The 26,681-nt window shown below is 39.4% G+C and overlaps 1 protein-coding gene across 3 annotated transcripts; it reads left to right on the top strand.

The window, feature by feature from the left end:
* The first annotated feature begins 209 nt into the window (after positions 1-209).
* LOC136348020 (uncharacterized) lies at positions 210-25,405 on the top strand. 3 transcript variants are annotated; one of them, XM_066298534.1, is made up of 8 exons: positions 210-294; positions 349-466; positions 15,222-15,461; positions 21,129-21,322; positions 21,371-21,590; positions 21,647-21,776; positions 21,845-22,082; positions 24,774-25,405. In XM_066298534.1, the coding sequence occupies exons 2-8, from the start codon at positions 392-394 to the stop codon at positions 24,970-24,972; spliced, it is 1,296 nt and encodes a 431-aa protein (XP_066154631.1). In that variant the 5' UTR covers positions 210-294; positions 349-391; the 3' UTR covers positions 24,973-25,405. The 3 variants fall into 3 exon arrangements, with proteins under 3 accessions (XP_066154631.1, XP_066154632.1, XP_066154630.1); XM_066298535.1 differs by adding an exon at positions 24,047-24,086 and having other exon boundaries at positions 219-466; positions 24,774-24,984; XM_066298533.1 differs by having other exon boundaries at positions 220-466.
* The last annotated feature ends 1,276 nt before the right edge of the window (positions 25,406-26,681 follow it).

The raw sequence follows: 26,681 nt of genomic DNA, 5'->3' as shown, positions 1-26,681 counted from the left end.
CTTTCTAAAGCCCTCGACGTGCGACGAGATTCATTCATACGATTTTTTTTTCTAATTTTTAAATTCCTGAGCATTCAACACATTATATTCTACTCTTAGTACGTCGCTTCGTCCTCGTCCGACAACGCATCGACTACTAACCTCTCTACGTATCAAGCCGAGGTAATCAAGCTTGTCGATCAAAGGCACATCCCTACTACCCAGAGGGACTTCAACTCGTGGTCAGAAAAGCAACGTGAAACAATCGCACTGAACCATCATTCGCGGCATACGAAAGGCACGAAGTGCTCGTGGGTCGGTGAAGTTCTTTACGTTTCGATGATCTGACATGTGATTTGATCTTCACAGGTGCATAATTTCCTTCAAAGCTGGGTAAATAATTAACTGGAAAATGACTAGAAGTCGGGTCAATTCCCATTGGATACCATGCTCTTTGCTATTCTTCGCTATTGGATTACTGCCGATGGTAAGTTAAAGCTGATGAACTTTGTGTGATTTCCGGATATAGGAATATATTATGCGCTTCAAAGTGCACTTTCACTTTCTTAAAATAACTTTTTGCAAGTGCAGGAATAAATTTTAAACGCCTCTGCATTTGTGTTGCATAAATAAAGTGGGCTTAGCATTAAGCCACTGCTGCGTTACGGATTTAACGCAGGCGTAATGCGCTTGGTAGCAATACAGTTAAGTGGTACATATTATGTATTCCAACGCCGAAAAGTACTTCTTCCGCTGCAGCAACATTATTACGGTATCATTGGCATTTCGGTACTACCTCGAAGTTTCCGAAAAGCGCGCCGCAAAAATGTCACATTTTGCTAACGTTCTTCAGACTGACCTTAACTGACGAGCTAACAACAATAATGTACTAGATCAATAATGCTCCCTTTTTGAGACCTTGCTGACATTCATTCGATCTGTAGCCATGATAATTTAAGTGTTGCATCCTATTGTCGAGACATCGGTGCAATGCCAGCAGAAGGAAGTGACTAACTAAAGAGTTTTTGGATACCCAGAATTATTAATAATAACAATAATAAGACACACGAATGACAACCAATAAGCATGACTAATGCTTAGATACAGTTTATTCTGGTGTGTGATGATGTGACGCAATTGTCATGGTTGGTATGCGGTGAGACACAACACGTTAGTTGATGGTATGTATCAGGATATGGCGGAGAATTTCGTTCGTTTTGGTTTGGGAACCTGAATAAATGATGGTACCTCATTATGTTAATACCAAAATATCTATGGAAATTAGGGCTGATGAAAATCGAAAACCTGTTAGTAAGAATAGGCACATAATCCTCGTATCTGTAAGAGTTTTGCTCAGAATAACTGGTTTATTTGCTGGGTTTCTATTCTCATTTATTATTAATTTTTTTGTAAACCGAACGTCTAGGCTGAGACCTGAATATTTAACTATATTTGGATTTTACTCGAAATTCTATGAATATCTAATAGAGGAAAAGTCAAACAACTTTCAACTTATGCGCTTTTAAGCGAGCATTAAAGCACTAATATTCGTTTTTTTCGCGTTTACTCCCCAAACCTTTCCTCGTAAATAAAAAGAAAGGAAAAAACAGAAAAGAGTTTTCGCAAGCGCAGTTTTCTTTGTCAAAAGTCGCATTGTTCAGTTCGCATTCGTTCGAATGAACCAACTAAAGTTCAACCTCACCATACTCGCAATAAATTGTGGATTCGACAAATGTGCACTGCTAAACTGTAAATACCAAAGCTCCTCATGAGTTTATCTTTTTTACACGAAGAAAATCTTCAAAAGGCACTCGACCTGTTGTCGTGGCGGCCAGGCAGTGTGGGATTCACCGAAGCGCCTACTCACTAAAAACTTCAGGATACTTAAGGAACTGACCTTCAACGACCCGGAACTCCCCCTTATATATCTGGAGTGTCGAGGAGACGTTAAAATGTTGCTCTTTGTATTTCTACGAATCCAAATTATCGTCTTCTTTCGAGCACCGAGGGTCTATTGCACCCCTATTATTGGGGCGTATTCCGCCAGATTCTTTTCCTCATTGGGTTATTGCGTTATTGTCCTCTTGTTCTTCTTAAGAAGCGGCACGCTCCATTAGTTCCTTTCTTTTGGCCACCGTAGAAATGACATTTCTGCAACGGTCCCCTTTCGTTTTCCCTTCCAACGTCCTGTCGATGAGAGACACGAGTCCACATGAGAGCGAACCTCGGAAGGAACAGCTCCTTTAGTTAAAGTTTCTTGGGATTAGCTAAGGTTGAAGTTGTTTTCTCGCTTTTAAGTAATGGAACTTAATTGAACCGCTGCTTGATGGAGCATCAGTTATTGATGATTCGCATTTCACTTGGCAATCTAAGCATTTATCAATTAAAAAAAAAAAAAAATGTGGAACGTGCTGTAAAATTGTCAAAGTAAGGTTTGCGCGAGGACTTAAGTAATACGAACAGCATTAAGTCGTCTCTAATTCTCGTTGAAGGATGTAACAGGGAAGTTGTTGTACGTATGTATCAGCATGTCGGTTGATTAGAAGGGCCTGAATTGACAAAACAATGCTTGACGAATAATTCAAGCTCTTGCTTTCGCTCTTTTTACCACATGACTTTCAAATCTGGGTAAACCCTATCTCGTTTCTTTTAATGCCTGCATGAGCTAAAAGCAGGTGATTTAACAATCTAATTATTTCACTTGATTATTAGCTCATTTTCCAAAAAGAAAGTATTTATAACCAGCATTCTTTTAACGGTCTAAGTGCAATTTTATGTTTTGTGGAAAATTATCGTTCCCAACACGTACATCTACGTATAGGAAATTGGCCCATTTATCGTTTTCGCAGAAGTAAGTACACATGTACTTACGACCGAATGAAAGTACTTCCTGATTATTTTTAATTTAACCGCAGTAATAACAGTAGAAAAAACCTATTTTAGAATATGGACGATAAGACGTTTAGCATCGAAATGACCACTAAAGTTCGAGATAAAAATGTTTTAACAACATCGGAGAAAATTGCCTATTAGCCAGATTTTGATGTTTGCTTGCATACAGGGTGTTCCAATTAACTATGACGAGAATTTACCATTATTTCCACGAGGACAGATGAGACCGGTTTGTTATGTGAAAGGTCCGTAAGGGAAGACTTATTCAAAAGGAGGGATGTGTGAAGCTATATTTAAACAATTCAAGTTTAATAACTTCTCCGCAGCAATTAAACCATCTTAGTGAAATTTTATGGGTTTTGAGTATCCACCATCACATTGTCCAATAAAAAATTTTCTCAGTTTCACAGGGGATGCTATTCCGATGGTCACGCGCTGATTAATTCCCTGAACCTTCTGTGCCGTAGGCTACCCAGCGCCAATGTTTTTGAAATTCGAAGGGCACATTCAATTTAGAAAATGTATCCTTTTTTGTCTTTCATTAATATCTCGCATCATTTTTGAATTATTCCGAAAGCTAGGGTGCATTACAACGAGCCTCGCAGCTTATTGCAAAAATTCACAGACAAGTTATTATCGTTCATACAGGGGGTCTCAAAAAATTATGGGCGAAGCTATAATTTCGTTATTTAGGAACGGATGGTGCTGAACGAAAAACTAAATGAAATTCTATTTTTCAGACTACTAAGTAACGCCAAATTCGATTTTTTTTACCTTAACTTTTTCAGCTTCAGGTGTCAATTTTAGAATTTGAAATAGAATTCCATATTTTTTTTTTTTTTAATTTTTAATAGAAAATATTTCTGAATTGAAAAAAATTTAAAAATTTGAACACTATGAGTTATGAGCGACATATCACTTTAATCCACCAAAAATTAACATATGAGCGGTTATTGTAACATCATATTAGGCAATACTTTAACGCTCCCTTAAAAATGATTTGCAGATTATGTACGCAAACGATGAGATAAATAAAAACGTTTCTTTTTTCATTCATGAATAAATATTCATTAATTTTTCATACTTGTGTTATACATATGTATATACCTAATATATGAATATTGAATGATGAATGAAGCTTTTTTTTACTTTTTGAAAATTTTAAAACATTGCTCAATACAATGTTATAGCAACCTCTCAGATCTTAATTTTTGGCGAGTTAACTCTTGGCACTCGTATGTCGTCTCCGAAGGTAAAAATGATAGTAACAACACTAATTGTTGTTTATCATCACATATTTATCACGAAAGCATTAAAATTTCCGCCGCTGGCCCATAAAAAAATGAATTAGCGCCCAAAATTACCTAACATTAATGATAATATGCGTACAAAAGCTCAATCTGTACCTCAGTTCCTAAAATGTAAAAACACTGAAAAAAAACTTTATTTTTAACACCCTGTATCTCGAAAACGGTGCGTTTGCGGGCCCGTGCTAATAGGAACGTTTTGTCTTGCAATGAGCCCAGGAATTACATTCTTCTTTTGTGGAAGCATGCTTTGACACACCCTGTATAATAAATCTTCGCTGTTCAAGGGGGTGAAGCGAAAGAAAGAATTATGCATTTATTAATTTTAGTTACTGAACCAGCAAGTTAGGTTATTATGTTTTCGAACAAAAATATTTTTATTTTGGTTGAACACGAAATTAATTCCGAGTTGAGTGAAGCCTCTTCAAGTACGAACACGAGTGCAAAGGGTTAAAATTATACGTCACCCCCATATCGTTGAAAATTTTCCACTTTTTTCAGTTAAACATTGTTTTAGCATTAACTTGTCATACATCATCAAATGCCGGAAAAACATTTTCTAAGAAAAAATGTAAAAAAATATGGTATTGTCTGTGAGGCTGCGAAATAGAAATGCGAAGCAGACGAAGTTGGATTAAAAAAGAAATTGACGTTACTCAGTATCCTGAAAAAACTGTTTAATTTGGTTTTCAGCTAATCAAAATCCGTAAACGAATAAGTGAATTTTAGCCTGGCCCGTTTTTGCTTCGAGCCACCCTGTACATCATGCGAACATCCAGATTTCACAGCCCGGATCGCAAATCTAATTTACCGACAGCATTTCTCATGCAGATTGGCTTCAGGGAGTGACCCTTGAAATTACCTGGGAACCCAATTAACAAATCGTCTGAATATTAAGCGATAAAGCCTATTTACTTATTAACCACAAATCTAAGTCACAGAAGTTAATTATTAACTTATCTGCTAATGGCTGTAGGTAATTTATCTCCGCCACAATAAGTTAAGCCATGTTTACACTAATCCTTACATCATTAGCCTTGTTAGAGGCGGGTTAACGTTCCCGGCATTGATCTGCGGAGCGAAAAGAAGAACACTTTCATTTATTACAAAACCTACTGCTGGTATAATTTTATTCAAACAACCATTATCAGCCCGATTGTTCGGTTAATGGAGCCGGTTTAATTGGAATTGGTAGCGAAAAATTGTGGTTAAATTGTTTCGATTATATTGAGAATTGGTATTGGTTTGCGCTCGTGCAAATTGGTCTGAAGGAGCGAAAGAGATTAGAGTTTTACTCCAAAGTGGAATCGACCATCTCTCAGCAGGAAAGAAGCTGCGTGCACAAAATAACCACAATGCCCAACAAATTTTGCAATTATAGTTTGCATCGGCGTGTTCCGGAAGGAATGTGTCATCATCATAATCACTACCGACCGGCATCCTCCGTTTCGCCCATAATGAGAATTGGGCCCCTTATTAGCTTCATTTCCAGTTAGTTGATGCCTCGTGACTCGTGACTGTAAATCCGAACAGTCCTACGCGCCTGATAGATTTTAATAAATTAATCTATAAACATTGAATAAATTTATGTAAAAATGAACTTTCTAAATAATCATTTTCACTTCAATCCATCGCTTCCTTCGGCCTTTCTTGTGGCATGACTTGCACAGTTCGCGACGAGAGATATTGATGGACACACGAGATTATTTCTGTAGGATCATTGAAGCTCAATTACCAATTTTGGCTTCGCAGTGCAGGTGGCGTTCTACGTGTAGAGCTAGAAAAAATAATAGACAGCGAAGTTAATGTATCATTAAGCCAATTTCCGTTGGCGCTCAGCTCATTCTTCCGTGTTACTTGCGCAGAACTCTTTTTTTTCTGCGATATTAAATCTATAATCCGTTATCATGCCTACTCAGAAAGAATTGGTAAATCGCCTTAACGGAAGGTTCCGGCGTCTTGAAAACTTTTTTTTACTTCGCTTCACAATGCCGTGTCTGGTAATTGGGCCAGTGCAGTTTATTGAATTATTGGGCGGAACACGACGAAGCTTTTTTACGAAAAATACATTGCACGTTTATCATTAACACATTTGTTTAACTTCATCCCATAAGCCGATTACTTTACCGGATTCTTCACAATCAGTTTCCGTTGCTTCGCTCTTCGCTTGCGCCCCCCGGCATGTTTATTAAGCACTCGCCCTGTCGAATCGTTACGTAGGCGCTGGCGAGCTTTCGTGATAAGCTCCGAGTTTGAAAAAACGAGGTTAGATCAATAATGATTGAATCATGGACAACTTTTTGTTATCGCTAATTTCACAGACGTTTCTTCATTTCTCATAACTAGTCACGATATTTTGTATGTCAAGACTATTGCATAACGAGCTCGGGTAAGGTCGCATTAAAATACCAAACCCGCTTGTATCATGATAGTGTAATTTCTGATTTTCTTCTTATTCCAGATTTACCTATACAAGACATTCTATTCTTGGTTTTTTACTAGCAAAGTATTCGCGCGAGACGAAAATATGTAGAAATAGTGGTATCTGAAGCACTGGTTTATGCAGGATGTGGGAATTGCAAAATGTGCTTGTAATGAAATGTTTGAAATTGCGCTTCCCTAAGCGCGTGTCGTAAAGTGGCCGTTGCGCGCGCACTCGCGAGCCGTGTGAAAACTTTTGCGTGTGAGGATTTTGCTGCACGCTAAAATCTAATTGTAATTACAGGAGGCGACAAAGTCCCCCGTACATGCGTTTTTATAATGGAATGCAAATTTAAGACGCCCCATCGAGTGCAAAGATATGAGATGGTGACACTGAAACTTCAAGACGGATGAGAGGAAGCAAGGAAATAATTTAAAATCAATTAAAAACAAAATCAATTACTTATATGAGGTAAACATTATTGCGAACGGATCGTCTTTTGCTCTTATCAGCAGAGAAAGTACGGCACAAGTGTGCAGGCTACAGGACAGAGGCGAATGTCCTACATGTTATTTAAATGCAATCAACACCAACTTGCATGTAATTTAAAACGAAATCCAGGTGATTCATACATAATAAACAATAAGGTAATTTAACTTTTACTTGCACTTGCCTTGCCCACATCGTGTTTGAATTCTTTCTCACTTTAAAATATGGAAACAATCCGCACAAACAGCCTTGAATTCTTTGCATTGTCGATGTTAATTAAACCCGAGCAATGTTTGTTTAATAGAACTCAAACAAGTTTGATATTTGCATTTTTGCCGCCAAGGCGATAACAGTTAAGGCACAGTTTGTCCACGTCGTGTTTCGGTTTTCAAAAGGGCGCATTGTTAAGAAGGTTGCTTCTTATGGAATGAGAAACTGGTACCCGACATGGTGGTCACGATTCGATTTAATATATAAATAAAGAAAAGAGAGAGAGAGAGGTCAAGTTTTTTATGGTCTCTAGTAATGGTGCTCGCATTACACCGTTAATCTACTCCTGCAACGGACAATGAGCACTTAAATCTTGGCCTGAGATGTTTGTGGAAGACCCATGGTCTAGGTTGATTAACTTGAAATATTGTAAGGTTAATAGACCATACGTTATAACTGATGTGGAACTTTTGTGTTTTTCTTATCTTTCATCAGGCGAGGGTAACAGTAACTGATTTTGAATTAGAGTAGAAATTCGAAGGATAACCAATACACGCAATCCATTTCAGCATCGATTTCGGGATGCATTCGAAACTTGACACCGCAATTTTTGCTAATTTAGTTATTAATAATCCTATCGTTTCGAATGTGACGATCTTCATAACATGCACAATACGAAATTCTCGCATTTCGCGACTAGTCACACAACGAAGGCAGATACCTTCTTTACGCACCTCGATTTACAAATGACACCGACGTCGGTAACGTGCTTTTCGCAACGTCCTCCCCCACCTTCAACCCTTTGGTCCTTTAGTTCAGAATGTTTGATTTGCCAGGTACCCTCTTTTACGTGGTACCGCTCCGAAAACCAATATTGTCAGACAATAGAAGTCACCGGTTACGTGATACGATCTGTGTGTGTATTTTGGAAACGAAGCGGTTTCACACCGAACTTCGTTCCATCTAAATATTTGTTTTTATCAGCCCTACATCCACTCAACGTTTATGAAACACCCCGTATGTATTACAGCATTGGATCCTTATTTATTATCACATCAAAGGAATGCAGGTTATTCTTAATAATTATTATTCCACCCTTTCATATAAATCAAATTAAATAAACTGCAAAAGTGTACGCCTATTGTAAATACCTGCATGTTACAGCTGATTGGCTATGCAAGGTACCACCGAAGTTCACCGTAATATCTATGGCATATAGCTCATTTTAATGCAAGCCGGTTAAGTGTGCGAGTACCCACATATTTAAGCGGTACTATTAACTGTAATAAAGGGTTTGACTGTAAAAGTGTTGCGACCTAAATTCCTCTAGCTTCATTTTTCACGGTTAGCAGTTTATTAAGTGCTGTTTCGTACCTAGTGGGTTTAATTCTTAGTCTGCATTCATGTGTGAGCATTCAGATACATGGTCTTCGACTTTATTGTAAAATACGAATACAGGGTGTTCCACAGAGAAGAAAGAGAGCCAAATTTTAGGCCACCACTCTAGGTTTTACTGGGGAGCCCCAAGGGAAGTAAGGAATGGCCACGATTCGAGTAGATGCGATTCAGTAGTTATGCGGTTCATTTGCTGGATTTCCTTCCTTCGTGCGCTGTAGTTGGTCGGGATTTTCTCTGGCAAAGTAGCGAAGACTTCGATGGCGACGATCCAGGAGGAAAGCTGATCTTCCTCTGAAGAGAAATGAAAAATTATAGCAGACAAAAGGACAACAGTAAATGTAAAAATGACGATAATCAATTCTGTAACAAAATAATTAAAAACCAATATTAAATACTCGTTATCGCAGAAAATGTTCGAACTGATCGGCACTACGTTCTACGCACGAATTAGAAAATCGCCATCAAGACCGACGAAGATCTCTGACCAGTTATTCTAAGAGCAGAATTTCGTATTCGCCTTTTAAATTCGTCTTGAAAGTTTACAGGAGTAGATTACGCACTTTTCTTCAAATACCCCGAAACAGAAAAATTTACAGGTGTTAGATCGGGCGGTAACGGAGGCCAACCAATTAATCCTCCACGACCTGTCCTTCTCTGTGGATAGTTTGCATTTAGCTAGTTCCTCGCCACCAGGAAATAGTGGAAATGACATCCGTGTAGTTATGCCATTAACTTGCGCTGGAAATTTGAGCAAAATATCTCGAAAACTTTGGGCGATACCAAAGGTAAATTGGAAAGAATATAAAAATTCAACATTGTGTATTTTTCTAATAAAGAATTTCTCGAATGTAGGTTATATAACGAACTAATATTGTTTTTAAGCGTAGAATACGCGGTTGAAATGCTGCTACAAAAAAACCGGACACCCTGTATATATGGTATTCAAGTGTCTCGATGAGAAAATCGTCATTTTTTTAGGAGCCTCAAAAATCATCCGTGTCATAGAGGTGCTTGTATCTTCGATATAAATTTGTCGGAAGATTATCGCCGATTGTGTCCATCAGCTCCAAATCGTGAGTAAAAGCTTCGATATTTTCTCTGTGGCCGACAGTTAAATAATTATGCCTCATAAATGATGGTAAGATGAAGACACTCATAGGTCACTGGAACAAGAAAATAATGCCCCAGGGCACGACTTTTCGAAGCCTGGTCTTTCCATATGACTCCTATCGAATTAGCCATAAATACCACGTGTATCTTCATGACCAAGTGCCAAAGCGTTAAAATCAAAAGACTAATTTGCCTGTTCCTAAGGTGTGTATTTAACCGTGTTGCAACAATATGCCATTGTGCTGTTAAGGTATTAAAAATCAGTATGTAAACACTTTTTTTTTTTATTTTTAAGGCGTAGTCTTAGATACTTCAGTCAGGAATTGCGCAACAGAGGATTACAGCTTTACGAAGCAAAAACCTGCTTTGGAGAGCTTAGAGATCACAATAAATTGATATTTAAAATCGGATTGTCAAGGTGAAATTTCAAAATTCTAATATTTAATATCTTATAGGGATTCTCTCCATGCATAGAGCAAGTGCACGTGTCGGCAACACGTGTTTTCTCTCCTCTGGGGAGCCGTAAAGCTGGGAGATTAATAGTAGCATCGCATGCAAGGATTTCATAAAACCAATTTTATCTAATTCTGCCAATTTATCTGTTGGTATTCTACAGGAAATACAGCTAGAAATAGTAGAAAGAATTGATTTATAGGAAAGTTATTGGCTATATAATTTATTTACCACAAACCATACGGAGCAATTAACCGAGCTCTTCTGTTTGGGTCTTCCTCATTTTTGCCGCACAAGCTTCCTTTTAGAGTCGATTTTGTATGGTTTACTTCCCTTTAATTTACATAACAAAGCAATTTATCATCAACTTTCATCCGGAAATTATCAATGCAAATTCATCCGCGAACGCATGGTCCATAAAAGGAATTTCAAAAATATGAGGTGACTGAATTGTGAAATTATTAATTCGATGAAGTCAGAAATATTTCAGTCGCAATTAATCAGCATTCAGTTTTAAATAAATCAGCAGGTTGTTTATGCGTGTGTAATGTGTATGGAAAAAAAAATACATGTACTTGCGGTTTTAAGCGAGACCTGATGAGCTCTCACTCGCCGTTACCAAATAAGGCCGCAAGCGGGGCCCCTGCTTTAGACGTTGCTGCATATATGGGATTGCAGACTTTTGTTTCGGGCTGAATTCGATGCAGATCGCTTTTTTGGTTACATGAAGTGTTTCTTTGTGTAACATCAAAAATCGTTAAGGTAGAAAGTGGTTTTTCTCAACTACCTGCCGGGAGGTTGAACAATCGAAAATGTTCAAAATTTCACTTCAAAACGTTAGTAATTCCGAGATTTAACACACGAAACGTAGTTTTTCCCGACGACTTCGTGTGATGAAGAGAAAAAGTGCGTACGTTGTGCCACTCCAGTGAGTTATGCGCACAAAACCCTCCATATTTCGTTGAAACTTGAATGATGTAGGGACCGGACGGAATGCACTATCAAGTCTCAATATTACAGTAATTACTGAAGAAAGCCTGCGTTAACGCCCAATTGTGTCTGTGTAATAATACCATAGATAATAAGCATGTTGATTGCCGACTCGATCAACATACCCATAGAGATTATGCAACAGGAAACATGCTTTCACCACGAGCAAAAAAGCAAGTGCCAGAAAGTAATTAAAGTATAAAGAATCCAATCTATGCTATTCTTATTAATTCAGCGAAAGTGATTGATAATTATATCAATCAGATACATGGTGATTTCTTAATGTGGACCATGAAAATCGACATTATTGCGCCGCAATTTAGGTCCTTTTGCAATAGACGCGTGTCAGTAGGTACTGGGCGTCCCGAAAGTACGTGTCAAAAATTATTTGAAAAAGCCGGTCTCGTTTAGACGCTGCTGCAGTTCAAAGTTCTTGGAAACAAATGTGTTTTTTGCTATATTTAAAGAATGTTTCAATGGACTTCAATGAAACGCATTTTGCATTTATTCATTAGAACAGGGATCATTTTCATGTAATATTCATGTCTATTCGCGATGTGCAATTGGTAAGTTCCTAGCCATATCCGTACAAGAATGGCCAGAACTTTTCGCTCGCTTTTCTCTGATGGCACATTAGCTCTTCATCCAACTTTTCTATCTCCTGGAAATTTCTCGTATGATTAGCACTTCACGTCGGAAAAAATTATTTTCTTTCCAAGAAGACCTATTGCCGTCACCTCGACATTATCGATACTTGTCGATGTGAACGCTGATGTCACTAATGGAAAATGCCATAAAAATGTACCCATTTTTCTTGTTTCGTTTGAGTTGTTCCTTTTTGGATCAATGATCGCGTTCTCTAATGAAAAAATGACCGATATGGTTAAAATTACGTTTTTTTTTCAATTTAACTTATTTTTTGTTATTTGATTTATTTCTTTATTAGTTCAGTCTTCGGTGCAGATTGGGAGACCTCAGCGTCCAGTCATTTGAAACCAGACAACGGTCAGATTGTTTTCACGAAAATAAAATTAAAATTATTCAAAAGAACGAATTGCGGCACGAATTGATGATGACCAATTCGTGCTGTGCACAAGCTGAGGCGAATTTTCGTCAAAATCGATTATACATTCATGTTTGTAGACCACATTATTCTCTACCTACTAAACCAAATAAATATGCTAATCCTTAACCTTGTTTGAGACAAGAAATAGGTATATTGACGATTGTGCTAAGCATTCTCAATGAAGAGGCCGTATTTTTAAACCAGATGTGCGTAAACAAAGTAATGCAGATGTGTTCATATATGGCATGCTTGGAGAACAGCTGACTTCATTCGGACTCATCATTGAACATGAGAAATGCACTGTTGGTTAATGCAGGCCTGCAGGATGTTCATTAAGTACTCGTACAAACTTTAAAAAGTGAATCCTTGATTGATTTTAAGACGAAAAGTTCGTATAAACATAAATCGGCATCGGCTTGACTCTTGAGATAGGGGACTTCAAAAACGGAATTCTGGATGCTGGGAGTTTCTTGAGATTTCTCACTTAGTTTTTTGTCTAATGTTGGAGGGTGCCACATACGGTACGTAAATACTAAGAGATCTGGTTGCTCGACTCTAGGTACAACACTGCGCGTGTGCGACGCCCCCTAAAGTAACTACTTGAACTTCTCATCCTGGAGCTCCCGGCATCCTGAATTTCGTCAAATCGGCGTGTTGTTCCACAAAAATGTAACCCAAATTTCAAGCAAAAAAATGTTTTCGAGGCTCAGTATCTCAGGAACCGAGGCATATTTATGTGAACTTTTTGTCTTAAAATCAGTCAAAGATTCGCTCTTTAAAGCTTGCGCAACTACTTAATAAACACCCTGTGGACTATAATCTTTTATTTCGAGGATTTGATGCGTGTTTCCAAAGAAGATTAATGAAGCGAAGGCGCTTCTTTGATAGGACATTCGTAGATACTTTTACTTTTATGTAAGTGACCTTTGCTGGCCAATTCAGTGGGAAACCGCAGTAGAAGGTAGAGGAGATATTGATCTTTTATAGACAACTGCTGTAAATTATTAGGCACTTAGTTATTCGCTTGTTATACTTAAGTGGGACATTTATAGACGGATAATAATATGGGAAAATATCAGAGGAATGTTTTAATAGTTTCCACCGTAGAAGGAACATTAGCTCCTAGTCACTGCCGTACTTTGTGAAAATTTTGATTCAGAAAATTGCTTCAAGGACATTCCGCATGTCCATATTGGGGCTATTTCTTGGTCTGAGACATTGTTGGTGCAGGAAATTTTCGTGATGCCCTCTTGTGTCGCTGGTTGTTTATAAATATCTTGAATCTTGCTGGCAAGTTCAACGCCGCACTGCGTTGAGATAGACATCTGTAGGAACACACTTCATAGCTATGACTTTACACAAATTAACTTATGCAAGAAGCATGAAATCGTCAGATTTCCCTTTGCAGGGCAACCGGCAACATACCGCCTAACTTTTGTCTGTAAAGACGTCAGAGGAAGCCTCACTTCTTTGGTAAACAATGTTGCCGCACGTAGCGAAAAATCTGAAGTCGCGGAAGCAAAACGCGAACGTCTTCTTGCTGTTTCACTTGATCGAAAAAATGGTAAATGTTACGAGACCATTTCTTCTCAGAGGGATTAATCGAACTTTTAAGAAAACACGAAAGACCTGAGGTTACGAGGTCAGCACGCGAATATTTTATTTTTCATATGATTTGACCGTTTGGATTCAAAGTCTTCAGACTTCGATCGAAATCAGTGCGTCAGCTAAATCGTGATGTTTTGAACTGACTTTCATTTAAATTGGGTCAAAGTAGCAGGTACTGCAAAAAGTCCTGTCGTATTTTGTTTGTTACGAGGAAATAGAAGGCGAACGAACATTTTTACCATTATTTATTCATCAGAATAATCACCTTCGCTTTCCACAACCTGTCCCCAAAGGAAATTAACATCCTGAATTACTTTTCTTTTTTAATAAAAAAATCAGCAGGTTCGAATGAGAAAGCATCTCTCTAAGATGATGCTGTCCGAGAACATTTCTCCTCTAATGCTGCAGTCTTGCGCTCTGAACAGGTCATAGTCAGTAGGGGACAAATCAGGAGAATATGGCGGATGAAGTGTCGTTTCTCACCCAGTCACTAACAATTTTTCCCGTGTGATCTTCGCCGTGTGAGGACGGGCGTCACCTTGAAAGATTACCGTAATTTTTTGATTGACAAGATAAGGCTGAAAGTCACGCAATTTTTCGTGAATTCTGTCAAGGATAGATGTGTACACATCTGCTGCAATTGATTTCTCTTGATTAAGAAGCTCAAAACGAACGAGGCCCAAAGAACAGTTAGCAAAGCTATCTTTGAATGTAAATCCCTCTTAATGAGCATTTCTGGAGGTTCAGTTTTGGAGAGCTTTTGGTCAAGCCGTCCGTGGTGGTGCTATGCAAAACCTATTTTTCATCACAAGTGATCATCCCATTCGAAAATGGTTCACTTTTCAATTTGGACAAAAGAGAAGACGCAATGGACAAGCGATTCGACCGATCGTGATCGGTCAGTTTCTGAGGAACTCACTTATCAAGCTTTTTTAGCTTCTTCGTTTTACCACTTTGATAAGGGTGGTTTCCGATTGTCGTTTCTGAAACATCCAGTTGTATGGCCATTTTTTTTCAAGTTTGGCGTGGACCAGCCTCATTGATTTCGGTGAGGACAACCTCCGATCTTTCGTTTCGAGGTTTATCCTGGGGAGGTTTATCGTGGGATTCGTCCCGGTTAAGAAATTTTGAAAACCAAAATTGCGCCTTTCCATCTGAAAGGGCATCCTCCCCGAACACCTGACGCAGTTTACGTAACACCCCTGTGGATTTTAGGCTTAGTTTATATTCGTATCCTTTTTTCTACGCACTTCTTCGCTACGATGTAATCGCTAAAGCATTCATTTACTGTTTTTAGGTATGGAGTCAACTGCAAGACACAGAATTTAAGCCCCAAGTCACAGCCACATGCAAAGCTGACCACACTATGCACATCAAAGTGACCTTCAATAACTCTTTCTACGGTACGATCCATGCAAGGGACTACAGAACCCCTTCGTGCATGACCGTTGGGGATGGGGGTAAGACTGTGACCCTCAACATCAGCTTGCTAGTCCCGCAGGGGTCTTCAGAGTATTGCGGATTGTTAGTGAATAATGTAAGTACGTGTAATTAACCGAAAGTGCGCAATGTTCAAACAATCTAAATCTTAGTCATTCAGAACCGCTTGTGGTTCTAGGAAGTTCTTGTTCGTTCGACAGATGTTGGTAGGCAAATTTATGTAGTTTTCATTTTCTTATAAATTTAACAATTAATTAATGGCCATTAGAGTACGCAAGCTCCGGGTGGGCTATCACGTAAGTGGTACGGTAACTGGAGACCCAGTAGGTAGAGTTTTGATCTTTGTGGAAATCAGTGGTAAAATACGTTTATTATTTGCGTTTTAATAATAGCAGGTAAATGGAGTTTAAAGAAAAAATAAAAATAAAGTTTTCAAATCGAAGATAAATTAATGGTAATGGGAACCACCACGATTAATTCTTACAGCCACTAGTTGGAGGCGGTACCCGCGCAGTCAATACTTTAATATGCATTTTCACAAATAGACTGGCATCTGTGGTAATGTGACTACGTCACTCTAGTAGGCTTCAATGTTACTTACGTTACATAAAATTATAAATATGAAGATGTGGCAACATATGATAAAGTTCTTATGAGGTCGCGCTACAGGGTGTTCCAGAAATGTTGCGGCAAACTTAAGGTAGTCATGGGAGTCATTACGGTGAATAATTTTTACATAGAAACCCCAGGCCAAAAACAAGTCGTTTTGGCTCCAGAGTCGTTGTTGTTCAAATACGTAATATCAGCCGAAAGACTTCAACATTTAATTGCTTTTCATTAAAAATAACGCAAGAAAACATTGTAATAAAAGTTCAAAATGACGACCCCAACCTGATTATATAACTTTGCTCGTTGAATCATCGAATCGCACACCCGTAGTAGGACGTGCGGATCTTGCTGCACGAACAAAGAAGCTGCCACTACTCTTCCCAACAGTTTCTCTTAAGTTCATACACTACCGAGTGAAGTAACACCAGAGTTAAAAATCCAACGGATTCTAATCGGGACTTCGTGCTGGCCACCTGATAGATCCGCCTCTTCCAATCCATCACCCCTAAAAATGTTGGTTTAGGTGATCCTGCACGGTAAGGGCAAAACGTGCATATGCACCGTCATATTGGAGCTACATTCTGTCCCGTATACTCGTAGGAACGTGTGCCTCGTCCAATAGCGTGGAAAGTTAGGAGAAAAAAGTGTTCATTTAATTTCTTTTTATACTACTTACTCAAATTGAATATGGAATTCTTTTGAACAATAATGAATCGGGAGCCAAAACCGGTCATTTATGAGTTTGGATTTCTATAAAAATTTTTTTAACTGGAATGTACCCTGCGATCTTCTTAAGTTTGGCAAAACCTTGTTGGAATACCCTGCGAGCACCGGAACACCCGTTACATAATGCAGCATATTCTTAGGTAGCAATATGTTTAATGATTTTTCTCCGTTTGTTCGATTGTCGTTGCTAACAATTATGGTACTGGTACCACCTGACCTGGGTTTGTTGCGCTTGTCAAGTACGTTAATGAAAAAGAAAAAAATAATGTGATAAACGGAGATCGTTAAAAAAATAATAAAACAACTCATTTTTGAAATACCATTTTATTTAAATATAGATAGATAAAAAGCTATTAATTAGCGTGTTAATTAACTGGTTAAAAGCCTCGTCAGCTCAGGTCTTCGCAATTCATCCTGACATCTTTCTGCAATTTTCTTATCTGCTTCTAAGTATTTTCCGTAACTACATAAAATAATGGCCTATGATGAGAGTAAAAGACTTGGGAAAAAATTACTGAGGTTCCACTTCCTTTAATGACAATTTATTGAAGTGCTCTTAAAGAGCGTTAATCAGTGTGTTACGCTTTTAGGTGGTTCAATTTTGAGCTCGATGAGCGAAGCCTGATGAACAATCACAAGGCCGCAGTTTAAGGCTGAATTAAATGAAAAGATGTAGGCTGCGTTAATAAAAATTTCATTTTTCACTATTCATTTATTACACAACTTTGAATCCTTTTATTATAGCGCAGTACCGTGAATCTATCATTGGGTTTCTTTATGGTATTCCAAGGCAGCCGATACCATATCTTGATGGGGAACAATTAGGAGCGATAGTCCTTTTAACAACGGATTATAACTGCCGTTTCGTTTTATTGATTGTAAAAACTCTGGGTACCCCATGGTCGTTCCGTTTCATCCTCGACAGTCGATACTTCATTAAGAGTTATGTAGGTATTCGTGCTTGTTATTTATATCGCAATACGTTTATTAAGTCATTGTAATAACTGGGCGTGTGAGCCCATAAAATATGGTAATGTCCGAGGTAAGACGACGTCACCGATGGCAATGTATGAAACCCACAACCTATTACATGGGTTCCTTGTATCGGTTTCCATGCCACACACGTTCGATCTGCAAGACAAATGTTCCCGGGATCTATATCTACGGAGAAGTTGATCGCATTCTTTCCAAGGAGTGCTGAGAAAATGCTCTATCGTTATTTTCCTTTCAAGCTGGATTGGAGATAGATCGAAATTTGCCCCAGATGTGCGTTTTTTTGGCTTTAAATGACTCACTGTAACCGGCAATCACTCGTTAAGGCGGACCCACGCATCGCCAAGAATCGCTATCTGGCGAGCTCGCAAGCACTGTTTGTGCTGACCTGGCCGATTCGGCCTATCGCGCCGGCTTCGTGCCAGAATTGTAAATAACACGGGTATCTGCCTAGAGCGATACATTCAAAAATACTGAAGAAGCGCAGAAAAACTGGAAAAACTGTTGACCAAATGCAGGTCGACGATGGAAAAATGTGGTGAAAAACGCGGAAGTCAAGAGGAGGGAAAATGTCCTTAGTAAATCTGTGAGGCGGCGTAGCTTGAGCATACGGTTAAATGGGAATTGGCGGAACCCCATCTCTCTTCTCTTAGGAGCCTTTCTCGTAGGAGCGGGATCCCACCCAGGAGCAAGCCGAGTTAAATTCAGTATGGGAATATCTCATGAGTCCGTGCATCATTATTACGGGGCGTGGCTCAAGCTGAAGATTATGTTTTTCATTCTGCATGCATTCCAATAAGTTGGAAAACTTCAAAGATTCCTACGTGATGATTATCATCGCAAATTCCTCGATAAAAATCTAAATTAAGCAATCAAGATAATCGATATTTCTATATAACAACTTTCATTCAGCTCGAGCCGTTGATGGATCTCATGTGCCCGTCTGAAATTCCTTTTCGAAAAAGTGCGAGGCCTTTTGTGAGAACCGTTCTCTGTAACCAGATCTATAAATTAGTTGCGAGAGAGAGAAAGTCAAAACCGCATTACTGAAACAAGTTGAATAAAACAAATACTGCGAATGTTTTACAACTTTTGCCAAAGGTTTATTCGATATTGTTCTGCTTATATGGGTGTGGACTAATAAGGTAATTTTATCTGAGAAATTTACAATGCCCGATTTGCGTAATTGTTTACCGAATGTTACAGGAAATTTGACACTCGACCTGCTTAAGAAATAGCCGCAGTCGAATAGCGAGAAACCTGCACCCAAGGACGGGGAGTCTAAACTCTCAATGGAAAATTTACAGCCTTTTTGGTTTCGTGAGCGTATCCTTAAATTTGACCGAAAGAAATTTTCCAGTCGTAAATAGTCCAGAAGTGCGGCCTTTGATGTCGAATATGACCCAGGAAGTTCAATACTTGCCGCAATCAATCCTGATGTTTGCAAGATTTGGTCTGCGGTGGGAATCATTTAGGAATTTCTTCATTGCTAAAGCACGTATTATCTGCCTTTTAAGTGGGTACTTTACATGACCAATTAGGCAGTTTATCGCTCCATATCGGAATTGAGAGTTGGCAAAGTATGTTTCATGGCTGCATTAATAGCCATCGTAATAGCAAAGATACAGTTTTCAAAATCATCATTATGCATTTCGCACATTTGCCCTTCGGGCAGTGAATATCCAAAATTCAGACCGTTCGGGTGAGGAATTCGCCAATCGCGCCGTTAGTTGGAGCTCTATCCGCACCGCTCGAGGGTCGCTTGCAAACTGATCATTGAATATTTTTAAAGCGACTGATATCTCGAGCTGCAGTAGCTAATACCGGATGCGATTTTCCCTTATTTTTGTGCCTCACCTGTGCCCCCCTCCGCTAGCGTTCATTTTGCGCGTGTCCGTAGTTTGTTTTCCTACCAGCACAGGCGTTTTTGCGACAACTTCGATTCGAATTCCAAAAAATAAACAGGAAGTGCGCAATTGTTCTTGGTTTTGCATTTTTCCCACCTCACTTCGCCCATGGACCGCCGATGGAATGTGCGGCAACACTGCTCCGTTACCACTATTTCTTGCGTGTCGCAACCTCTTCCCCAGCACATAATGGGGCAGTTATTCACTCCTTTACACGTGTCGTTGCATTGCTTTCCATACGCAAACGAAAGCAAAAAGAGAGCTTTCACTAATATTAGGCTGATTCACGCTATAATGAGCAAAGCTGATAAGACGGGCGAGGGTCGAAGTAAGGAAGTGTTTCAGTGCTCCCTCGAGTTGCTGCTTCGCTTGTTTCTCACGGCAAATTTCCCCGGTTTATGTCACGGAAAGCACTGTTGACTCCAACACTAATATTAGTCCGTACCAAGAAGCGAGTGCTTCAATTGAATGAAGATGTAAATAACGTAACATCAATAATCTTCTAGCTGAAATCGGAAGAAATGCTTTTGAAGTTACGATAATGCAAACGAAAGAGACTTCTGCAAAAAGGATCCGATATTATTATTCTCTCTCTCTCTCTCTCTCTCTCTCTTTCGCAGTTCTATGACCTGCAAACCCGAAACAAAGATGGACTGTTTGGATCCAATCGTTGGAGCGGAACAATCCATCAAAGGGGATTTATGCCACATACATGGCGTCCTTAATTAGCATGCATCTCGACGCTTAGGTCTCTGTCATACCTACAGTCACCAATTGACCTACTTATCTTCGCAGCTATCTCCCCTACTAAATAGGACTGCGCAATCAAAGCTACATTAAATGGCTGCGCAAGCAAAATGGCGCTTTGAGCCTTTAGATTTTTTTTGTGAATGATCCGTTGCATATGATTTCTCCTAACTTGTAGACGAGGAAATGCAGTTTAGCCCATTTTTCTGAAGACTCCTTCGAAATTTGAAATTTATTAGTCCATTACATGGCCTGAAATGGCAGAAAATGATTAAATTTCTCAATCGAGTCGGTAGGATTAATTAAGGTATGAAAACAAATTTTGCAATTGATGTTGTAATGAACTTTTAATGAAGAAATGGGGGGTCTAAGGAGTAATCTGGTTCCTGGCATCTGCGCCGACTAAATATCTCAGAATATGCAGTGCAAAACTCCAAATTTTTTGCTCAACGGTCGGGGAGGTGCATTCAGATTTAGACCTTTTAAACCAGCCGCTTTTCCCAATGTTCGCAAAAAAACTTCTCATGTTCCTAACAAGTTGTTGCACATTTGTGATATCTCATTAAAAATAAACTAAAACTAACGCAGATCAGCCATGCGTTTCGGATGTGGAAATCCAACATTAATTATTAATGATTGGCGTATGCATCTGAAACGAATCGCTGAACTATTTGCCCAACATACGTAAAACGCCCAATTACATTGTAACTTGAACTTGCGGCCTAGTTTCGCCTCAATCTTCCTTCATTTTTAAACACCGACGATTTAATGACTCTTTGCAGAAAACGCAAGACAAGTCAGTTCCTATAGCTGTAAGGATCCACCGGACACTGGAGCTGGCCAATGATACATTCTATGTGATCACTTGCGGCAAGCCAGCGTTCCGCAACCAGTCAGCGTCCCCTGTGTCGCTGCAACTTATTGATGGAAACAGACGAGTTACTAAGGCTGTTTACAGCAACCCCTACACACTAAGGTAGTACTAACTTCAAAAACTTGCGACTCGTTACAATCCCCAGTTTAGAATAGAGGTAACCAAACCAGACAACTCTTATGGATTTCGCGTGAAGAACTGCTTCGCCTTCAATCGGGCCAACACCAGCGTCATATTGACCGACGATAGAGGTTGTCCGGCCAAAGGAGAAGCTGTTGGGCAGTTTACTTATGATGAGGCTAAAGGAGTTGCTGATGCACCCATTCCTTCCATGTTTAAATTTTCTGAGAGTTCAGAAGTGCATTTCCAGGTACTTATTGCCCAATGGTGTACATAGATACTAGTTCAAGATGCGGCAAATTTTAGTGCGACGTCGTAATATGTAAAGGAGCGTGCTTCCAGCCTTCGTGCTCGGGAGAAGTTTCCAACTTCTTGAATCCGAATAATGACGAAGGAATCCTCATGGCTGCCAGTACCGTCTTCGTTCTTGACCCGAGTAAGAAGCTTACATAAACTTCGTGGAACCATGTTAGAAGCGCAGTTAAAATCAATAATTTTCTTCAGGTGAAGCACCACTGGTTCAGGAACTGTGCGACGAGACTGGAGGGGTACACCCCAGTTGGCTCCTTTGGCTGTGCGTCGCATTTGGAATTTTGTTCTTGATTATGTTGATTATCAACATATTCTTGTGCTCGGCGATGACCTGTGCATGCGCCAGGACCGAAATTATCGAAAAAGAACCGAGTATTATCGAAGATTACGATCCTTATAGGAGCTGGCATGGAAGCCAGTATGGCTCGAGGTAAGACGAAGTATCTCACTACTACAAATATTAATTTATTGGGCGGAAAGAAGGTGAGAAGAAGATTGTTATGGACATACCTTAGCCCTATACGATGTTAATAAAATCGCTTCTTTTCAAACTTTGGTTTTTAGTTAGGGATGATTAGATTTGATGCGAATTATGCAACGGTCGATTCTACCGAAGTACGAGGGTAGTCCCAGAAGTACCCGACCTGACATACACATGACAATTTTTTTAATAAAAGTTTGCCTATATTACCCTAAAAAGCTTATGTTTTAAAGTTTGAGGGTGGGGCACGTTGATTTGCATTTATTTTGGAGCCGCTTCTAGCGATTTTGTCAACACGGAAAAAATTCGTCATCAATCAGTGATTCGATATTTTCATTTGGAAGATCTTAGTCCATCCAACATCAAGGCGGAATTAGATTCTACTCTGGGCGAGTCCGGTCCTTCGTTAACAACTGTAAAATCTTGGGTGTCAGAGTTTAACCGCGGTCGTACCAAGTGTCAAGACGAGCTCCGCAATGATCGGCCCGAAGACACTCCGGATCTGACAACTCAAGATCGTAGAACTGTATTGGAAGATAAGTATTTCAAAAAGTAGTGTACTTCGCATTTTGACCGAACAATTGGAGATGAGATAGCTGTTCGCAAGATGGGTGCGCCGTTACTCACAACTGAAGAAGAACAGCTCCGTGAGGATGTTTCAAGGAAGTGTTGGGCACATTTTCGCGGCAATGAGGGCGGGTATTGGCGTGGATTCACAAATATGGACGAAACTAGGGTCGATCACTTCACACTTGAGAAGAAAGGGCAGTCAGAACAATGAACTGGAAAGGGAGAATCGACTCCAAAGAGAGCGAAAACCGTTCCATCTGCAGGAGAGGTGATGATGTCAGTTTTTTGGATGTGGGATCATTTTACTGACTATCTCCCCAAAGGAAAAACAACAAATGGAGAATATTATGAAAATTTACTGCAACGTTTGAATCAAGTAATTGGGAAAAAGCCACTGCATTTGGCCAACAAAAACGTCTTGTTTCATTAAGGCGACGCATCAGTCCACACTGCTCTCTTTGCGATGGCCGAAATCGATCAACTGGGTTTCGTACTTCATCTTTACCCATTCAATTAACCAGATTTAGCCCCATCAGAATATCGTCTATTTCTAAACCTGAAAAAATATATCGGCGGAGAGAGATTTGCCAATAATGACGAGGTGGAGTCCGAGATTGATGTCTAATTTAAAATGTTCGAACCTTCTTATTATAAATAAGGTATAGAAGACATCGCTGGAAAAGGTGTGTGAACCTCAATGGGACTGTGTTGAGAAATAATGCAACACCTTCCAATTTTTGTTCTTCTAGTTTTAGGTCGGGTACCTCTGCGACTATCCCAGCGACGCAGCTGAGTACTGGATACATGTAATAAAACTGTTTGAAATGTCTTTATCTAGCTCTGCGTTTTGTAGTAAAATAATGGCGGAAATTTTCCCTGAAGCGTAATATTGATTGTACGTATCAAGTTCTCCGTAAAATCATTCATTAGTCAATGCTAGACCTCGCGCCCTATAGCATAAAATTAGCCATTTTCGCAATTTATGAACGTGGATTCCTCATGTCTCCAGTATATAATCATGTTTTGGTCACAGCTCTATAAACATACAGTCATTTTTCAAGGCTCTAATAAAATCTCTATATGCATTACCGCCGTCGAGGTATGTCGTATGAGAAAACTAAGAACAAGAAACCTCTGGGAGTTGATTTAATCGTGGTCTGCGGCTGCGGAAATTACGGATGTTTAGACGTGAACAGAATGTAATATTCTATTAAAATAGCAGATTCAAGTCCGTAAGGACCAATAGATGTCCACTGTCTTGCTAACTTTACCTTGAAGATATTATATTACTTCATATCTGATAGTTTGCATGGGTTTCCTGAATTGCGATATTTCCTTTTCAGGGCCAATCTCAAGATGACTCCCTAATACGAGTCAAAACCGGTAGGCAGCCAAAGTAACCTATTCTAGTTTTGACTCAGCTTAACACGCAAAAAGCAGGATTCACGTGCTTTCCATTTAATTGCAGTAGAAGTAGCACACCTATCTAAGGTGTCAAATAACTTTCTTCATTGTTTAACCTGTACTAAATCAATCAATGAGCAGAGAGCGTCTTCCAGCAACAAGTTGAACATAAGAAAGTTCTACCATTCAATGGGACTTTCTATGCGATTTGTTAGTTTGTGGGCTTCTCTCGTTCTTTTCCGGACTCTACTACTATTCAAGAAAGTAAAAAATAAAGTCCTTAATGCCTTCATCTCTAAGTTCCTTTCGAAGCTCACGTGGAAGCCCAGAAAAGCTGCTCAATGTACTGTGGAATGCTTCGCACAGAAACTTACTGCACAGACAATCTTATAACTGACAATCAAACAGCTTCTAGTCACGCGAACTTCTCTCATATAGATGTAGTTTATTGTTAAACTCACATCGCCACATCAATAGAAAACTAATACCTACTTGAACAATCTAAGCAACATTAAATGCTTCATAGGTCATAGGTGCTACCTACTTATTATTAGACCGGTCATGTACCTACAAATCACACTTGTGGTAACGTTCTGAAGGTCCTACATGCTCGATTCTCCTCGGCACCCGCTCGAGCTGCTAAACTTAGTTTGATCTCTTTTTTAGGTACTCACTGAACGGAGCCCCACAGCATCCTAAAGGTTACACCTCTGGAGGCTCAACGCTGAATTCCGCAAGGTCAGTCTCATCTCATAGCGACCACTACGCCATTGTCCATTCGAGGCCTGGAAGTCGGGGCTACAACACTAACCACAAAAACAGGGGCCCTCCTTCGCACATCGGAAGCCATTATAGTGGAAAATAGTAAATAAACTCGTTGGAATTAAGTTGTAAAAAATTAGGAAATGTGGATTGTAGTTATTGTATAAAGGTTGGAGAGCGGCTAGAGCAGATTGTCGATATTTGAATTGCTCAAGGGAGAAGTGGGAAAAAGGTTTATTGAAGAAGTGGTGTTCTAGATTGAATGTGCTTGTGCCACGAGTCTGCACGGTTTTTTCCAGAAAGTGCGGTTTAATCCACAATTTTTTTAAAATCTTTTAATCAGTGGAAACGCAAAACCTAAATTTCCAAAAATTCACTTGTCCCACTTTTCCTCTGAGCGGCTCACTTTGATTGGGGGAACGACCAGAGATGCACTTAAGTTGTCTTGGTAATGCTTCGAACAAAACTGTCTAGTCTACGCACACTTGAGTACTTACAGTACTTACCGGTTTATTTAAAGATGCGTCACCGTTGACCTCAAATTTCTCAATACTCATCTTGGCTTCTGGGTGATAACGGCTCACTCACATTCACAGCAAATCTACGAAGGAGACCTTCTGCACCTGACAGAGAACTAAATGCTTAACCCATTTTGTCCGCAATTTAGATTTTTCCCTCACATACTATACGATCCCTATCATCACTACCTGGCAGAAAAGATGTGGCATATTTGTATACTCTAGTTTAGAGCTTATTAAGGCTTTTTGTTACCTTTTACTTTTGTAATTAAATTAATATTGTAATGTTAAGTTCCAATCATGAGATCGCATACTAGTTGTATTTACGTATTCCGAACTTTTTCTACGTACTAGTTCATCGCTAAAAAGCCTGCAGTTTTTATTGTTTTTATTTATAATGGAGAATCGCAGCATTAGGACAGATGCTTAATTAAAAATATATGATGTAAAAAGTCTGATATATAATAATTATTATATTATTGAAATGTAAATAGACACGACAAATAAATAATTAACGATTATTAACATTAGCCAGGACGGTAGATGCTTTTATTGTTAGTTTCCTTGGTGACGATATTTGCAACGTGGACACTCTAGCCGAGTTTCGAGGACAACAAAAAACTTTTAAGTTTAAGAGGGGGCCGATGTCTTGAAAGAAAATCTCGGCAGAAGTGCACGTCTCCGAGAAAGATCGATCTCGTGCCTAAAGCTCACCGTTTAAAACAGTGGTAGGCATCGCTAATCGTTTACGAGTAAACGTTATCGTTGACAAACATCGCCAATAATAAAATAAAATTGTCAAAAAATCTCGGAATCTGGGGATGCGCGCGCCACGCAGCCACCTACCTCGCAAGAATCGACCGAGAGTCGCGCAGGTAGCCTGCGAGCATGCGCAGTAGAGTGCAGTGTCTTGCGACCAAACAGCATCCGCTGGTTGAACTCCGGGTATAACGTGTAGTGTGTAAATAAACGTTGGGCTAATGCGGCGACCTAAAAAATACCGCACTTGAAGGGTAGAAACGTGGACGCTGAAGGGTAGAAACGTAAGGTAAAAAGTTTGCAATCGAGTTCTGCAGTCTTTATTGAGGCTTAAAATGTAGGGCAGGGTATCAGCCGAACTACCAGGACTCAACCTATAAAAATCATTGTACGAGGAGATTCGTTCTTTGCTGTCAAATTCGTTGTATTGTCTTGCACTTGCTCCTCCAGAACGTTGGCTACGTTAAATTTGATAGAACTAAATGCGTTCTCTACTGCAGTACGTTCAACATGAGGGCTGCAGTGAAATGGCCCT

Source organism: Euwallacea fornicatus, chromosome 30, assembly GCF_040115645.1.
Source record: "Euwallacea fornicatus isolate EFF26 chromosome 30, ASM4011564v1, whole genome shotgun sequence".
NCBI classification, from domain to species: Eukaryota; Metazoa; Arthropoda; class Insecta; order Coleoptera; family Curculionidae; genus Euwallacea; species Euwallacea fornicatus.
The sequence above is the reverse complement of the archived record's forward strand: the minus strand, read 5'-3'. Positions and strand labels throughout refer to the sequence as shown.

Excerpts from the sequence above, each read along its gene's own strand:
- LOC136348020 (XM_066298534.1), top strand. The coding sequence starts at position 392 with ATGACTAGAAGTCGGGTCAATTCCCATTGGATACCATGCTCTTTGCTA. Across the intron at positions 21,591-21,646 it reads GTTCAGAAGTGCATTTCCAG|TGCGACGTCGTAATATGTAA; the intron begins GTACTTATTGCC and ends GGCAAATTTTAG. Across the intron at positions 21,777-21,844 it reads CGTCTTCGTTCTTGACCCGA|GTGAAGCACCACTGGTTCAG; the intron begins GTAAGAAGCTTA and ends AATTTTCTTCAG.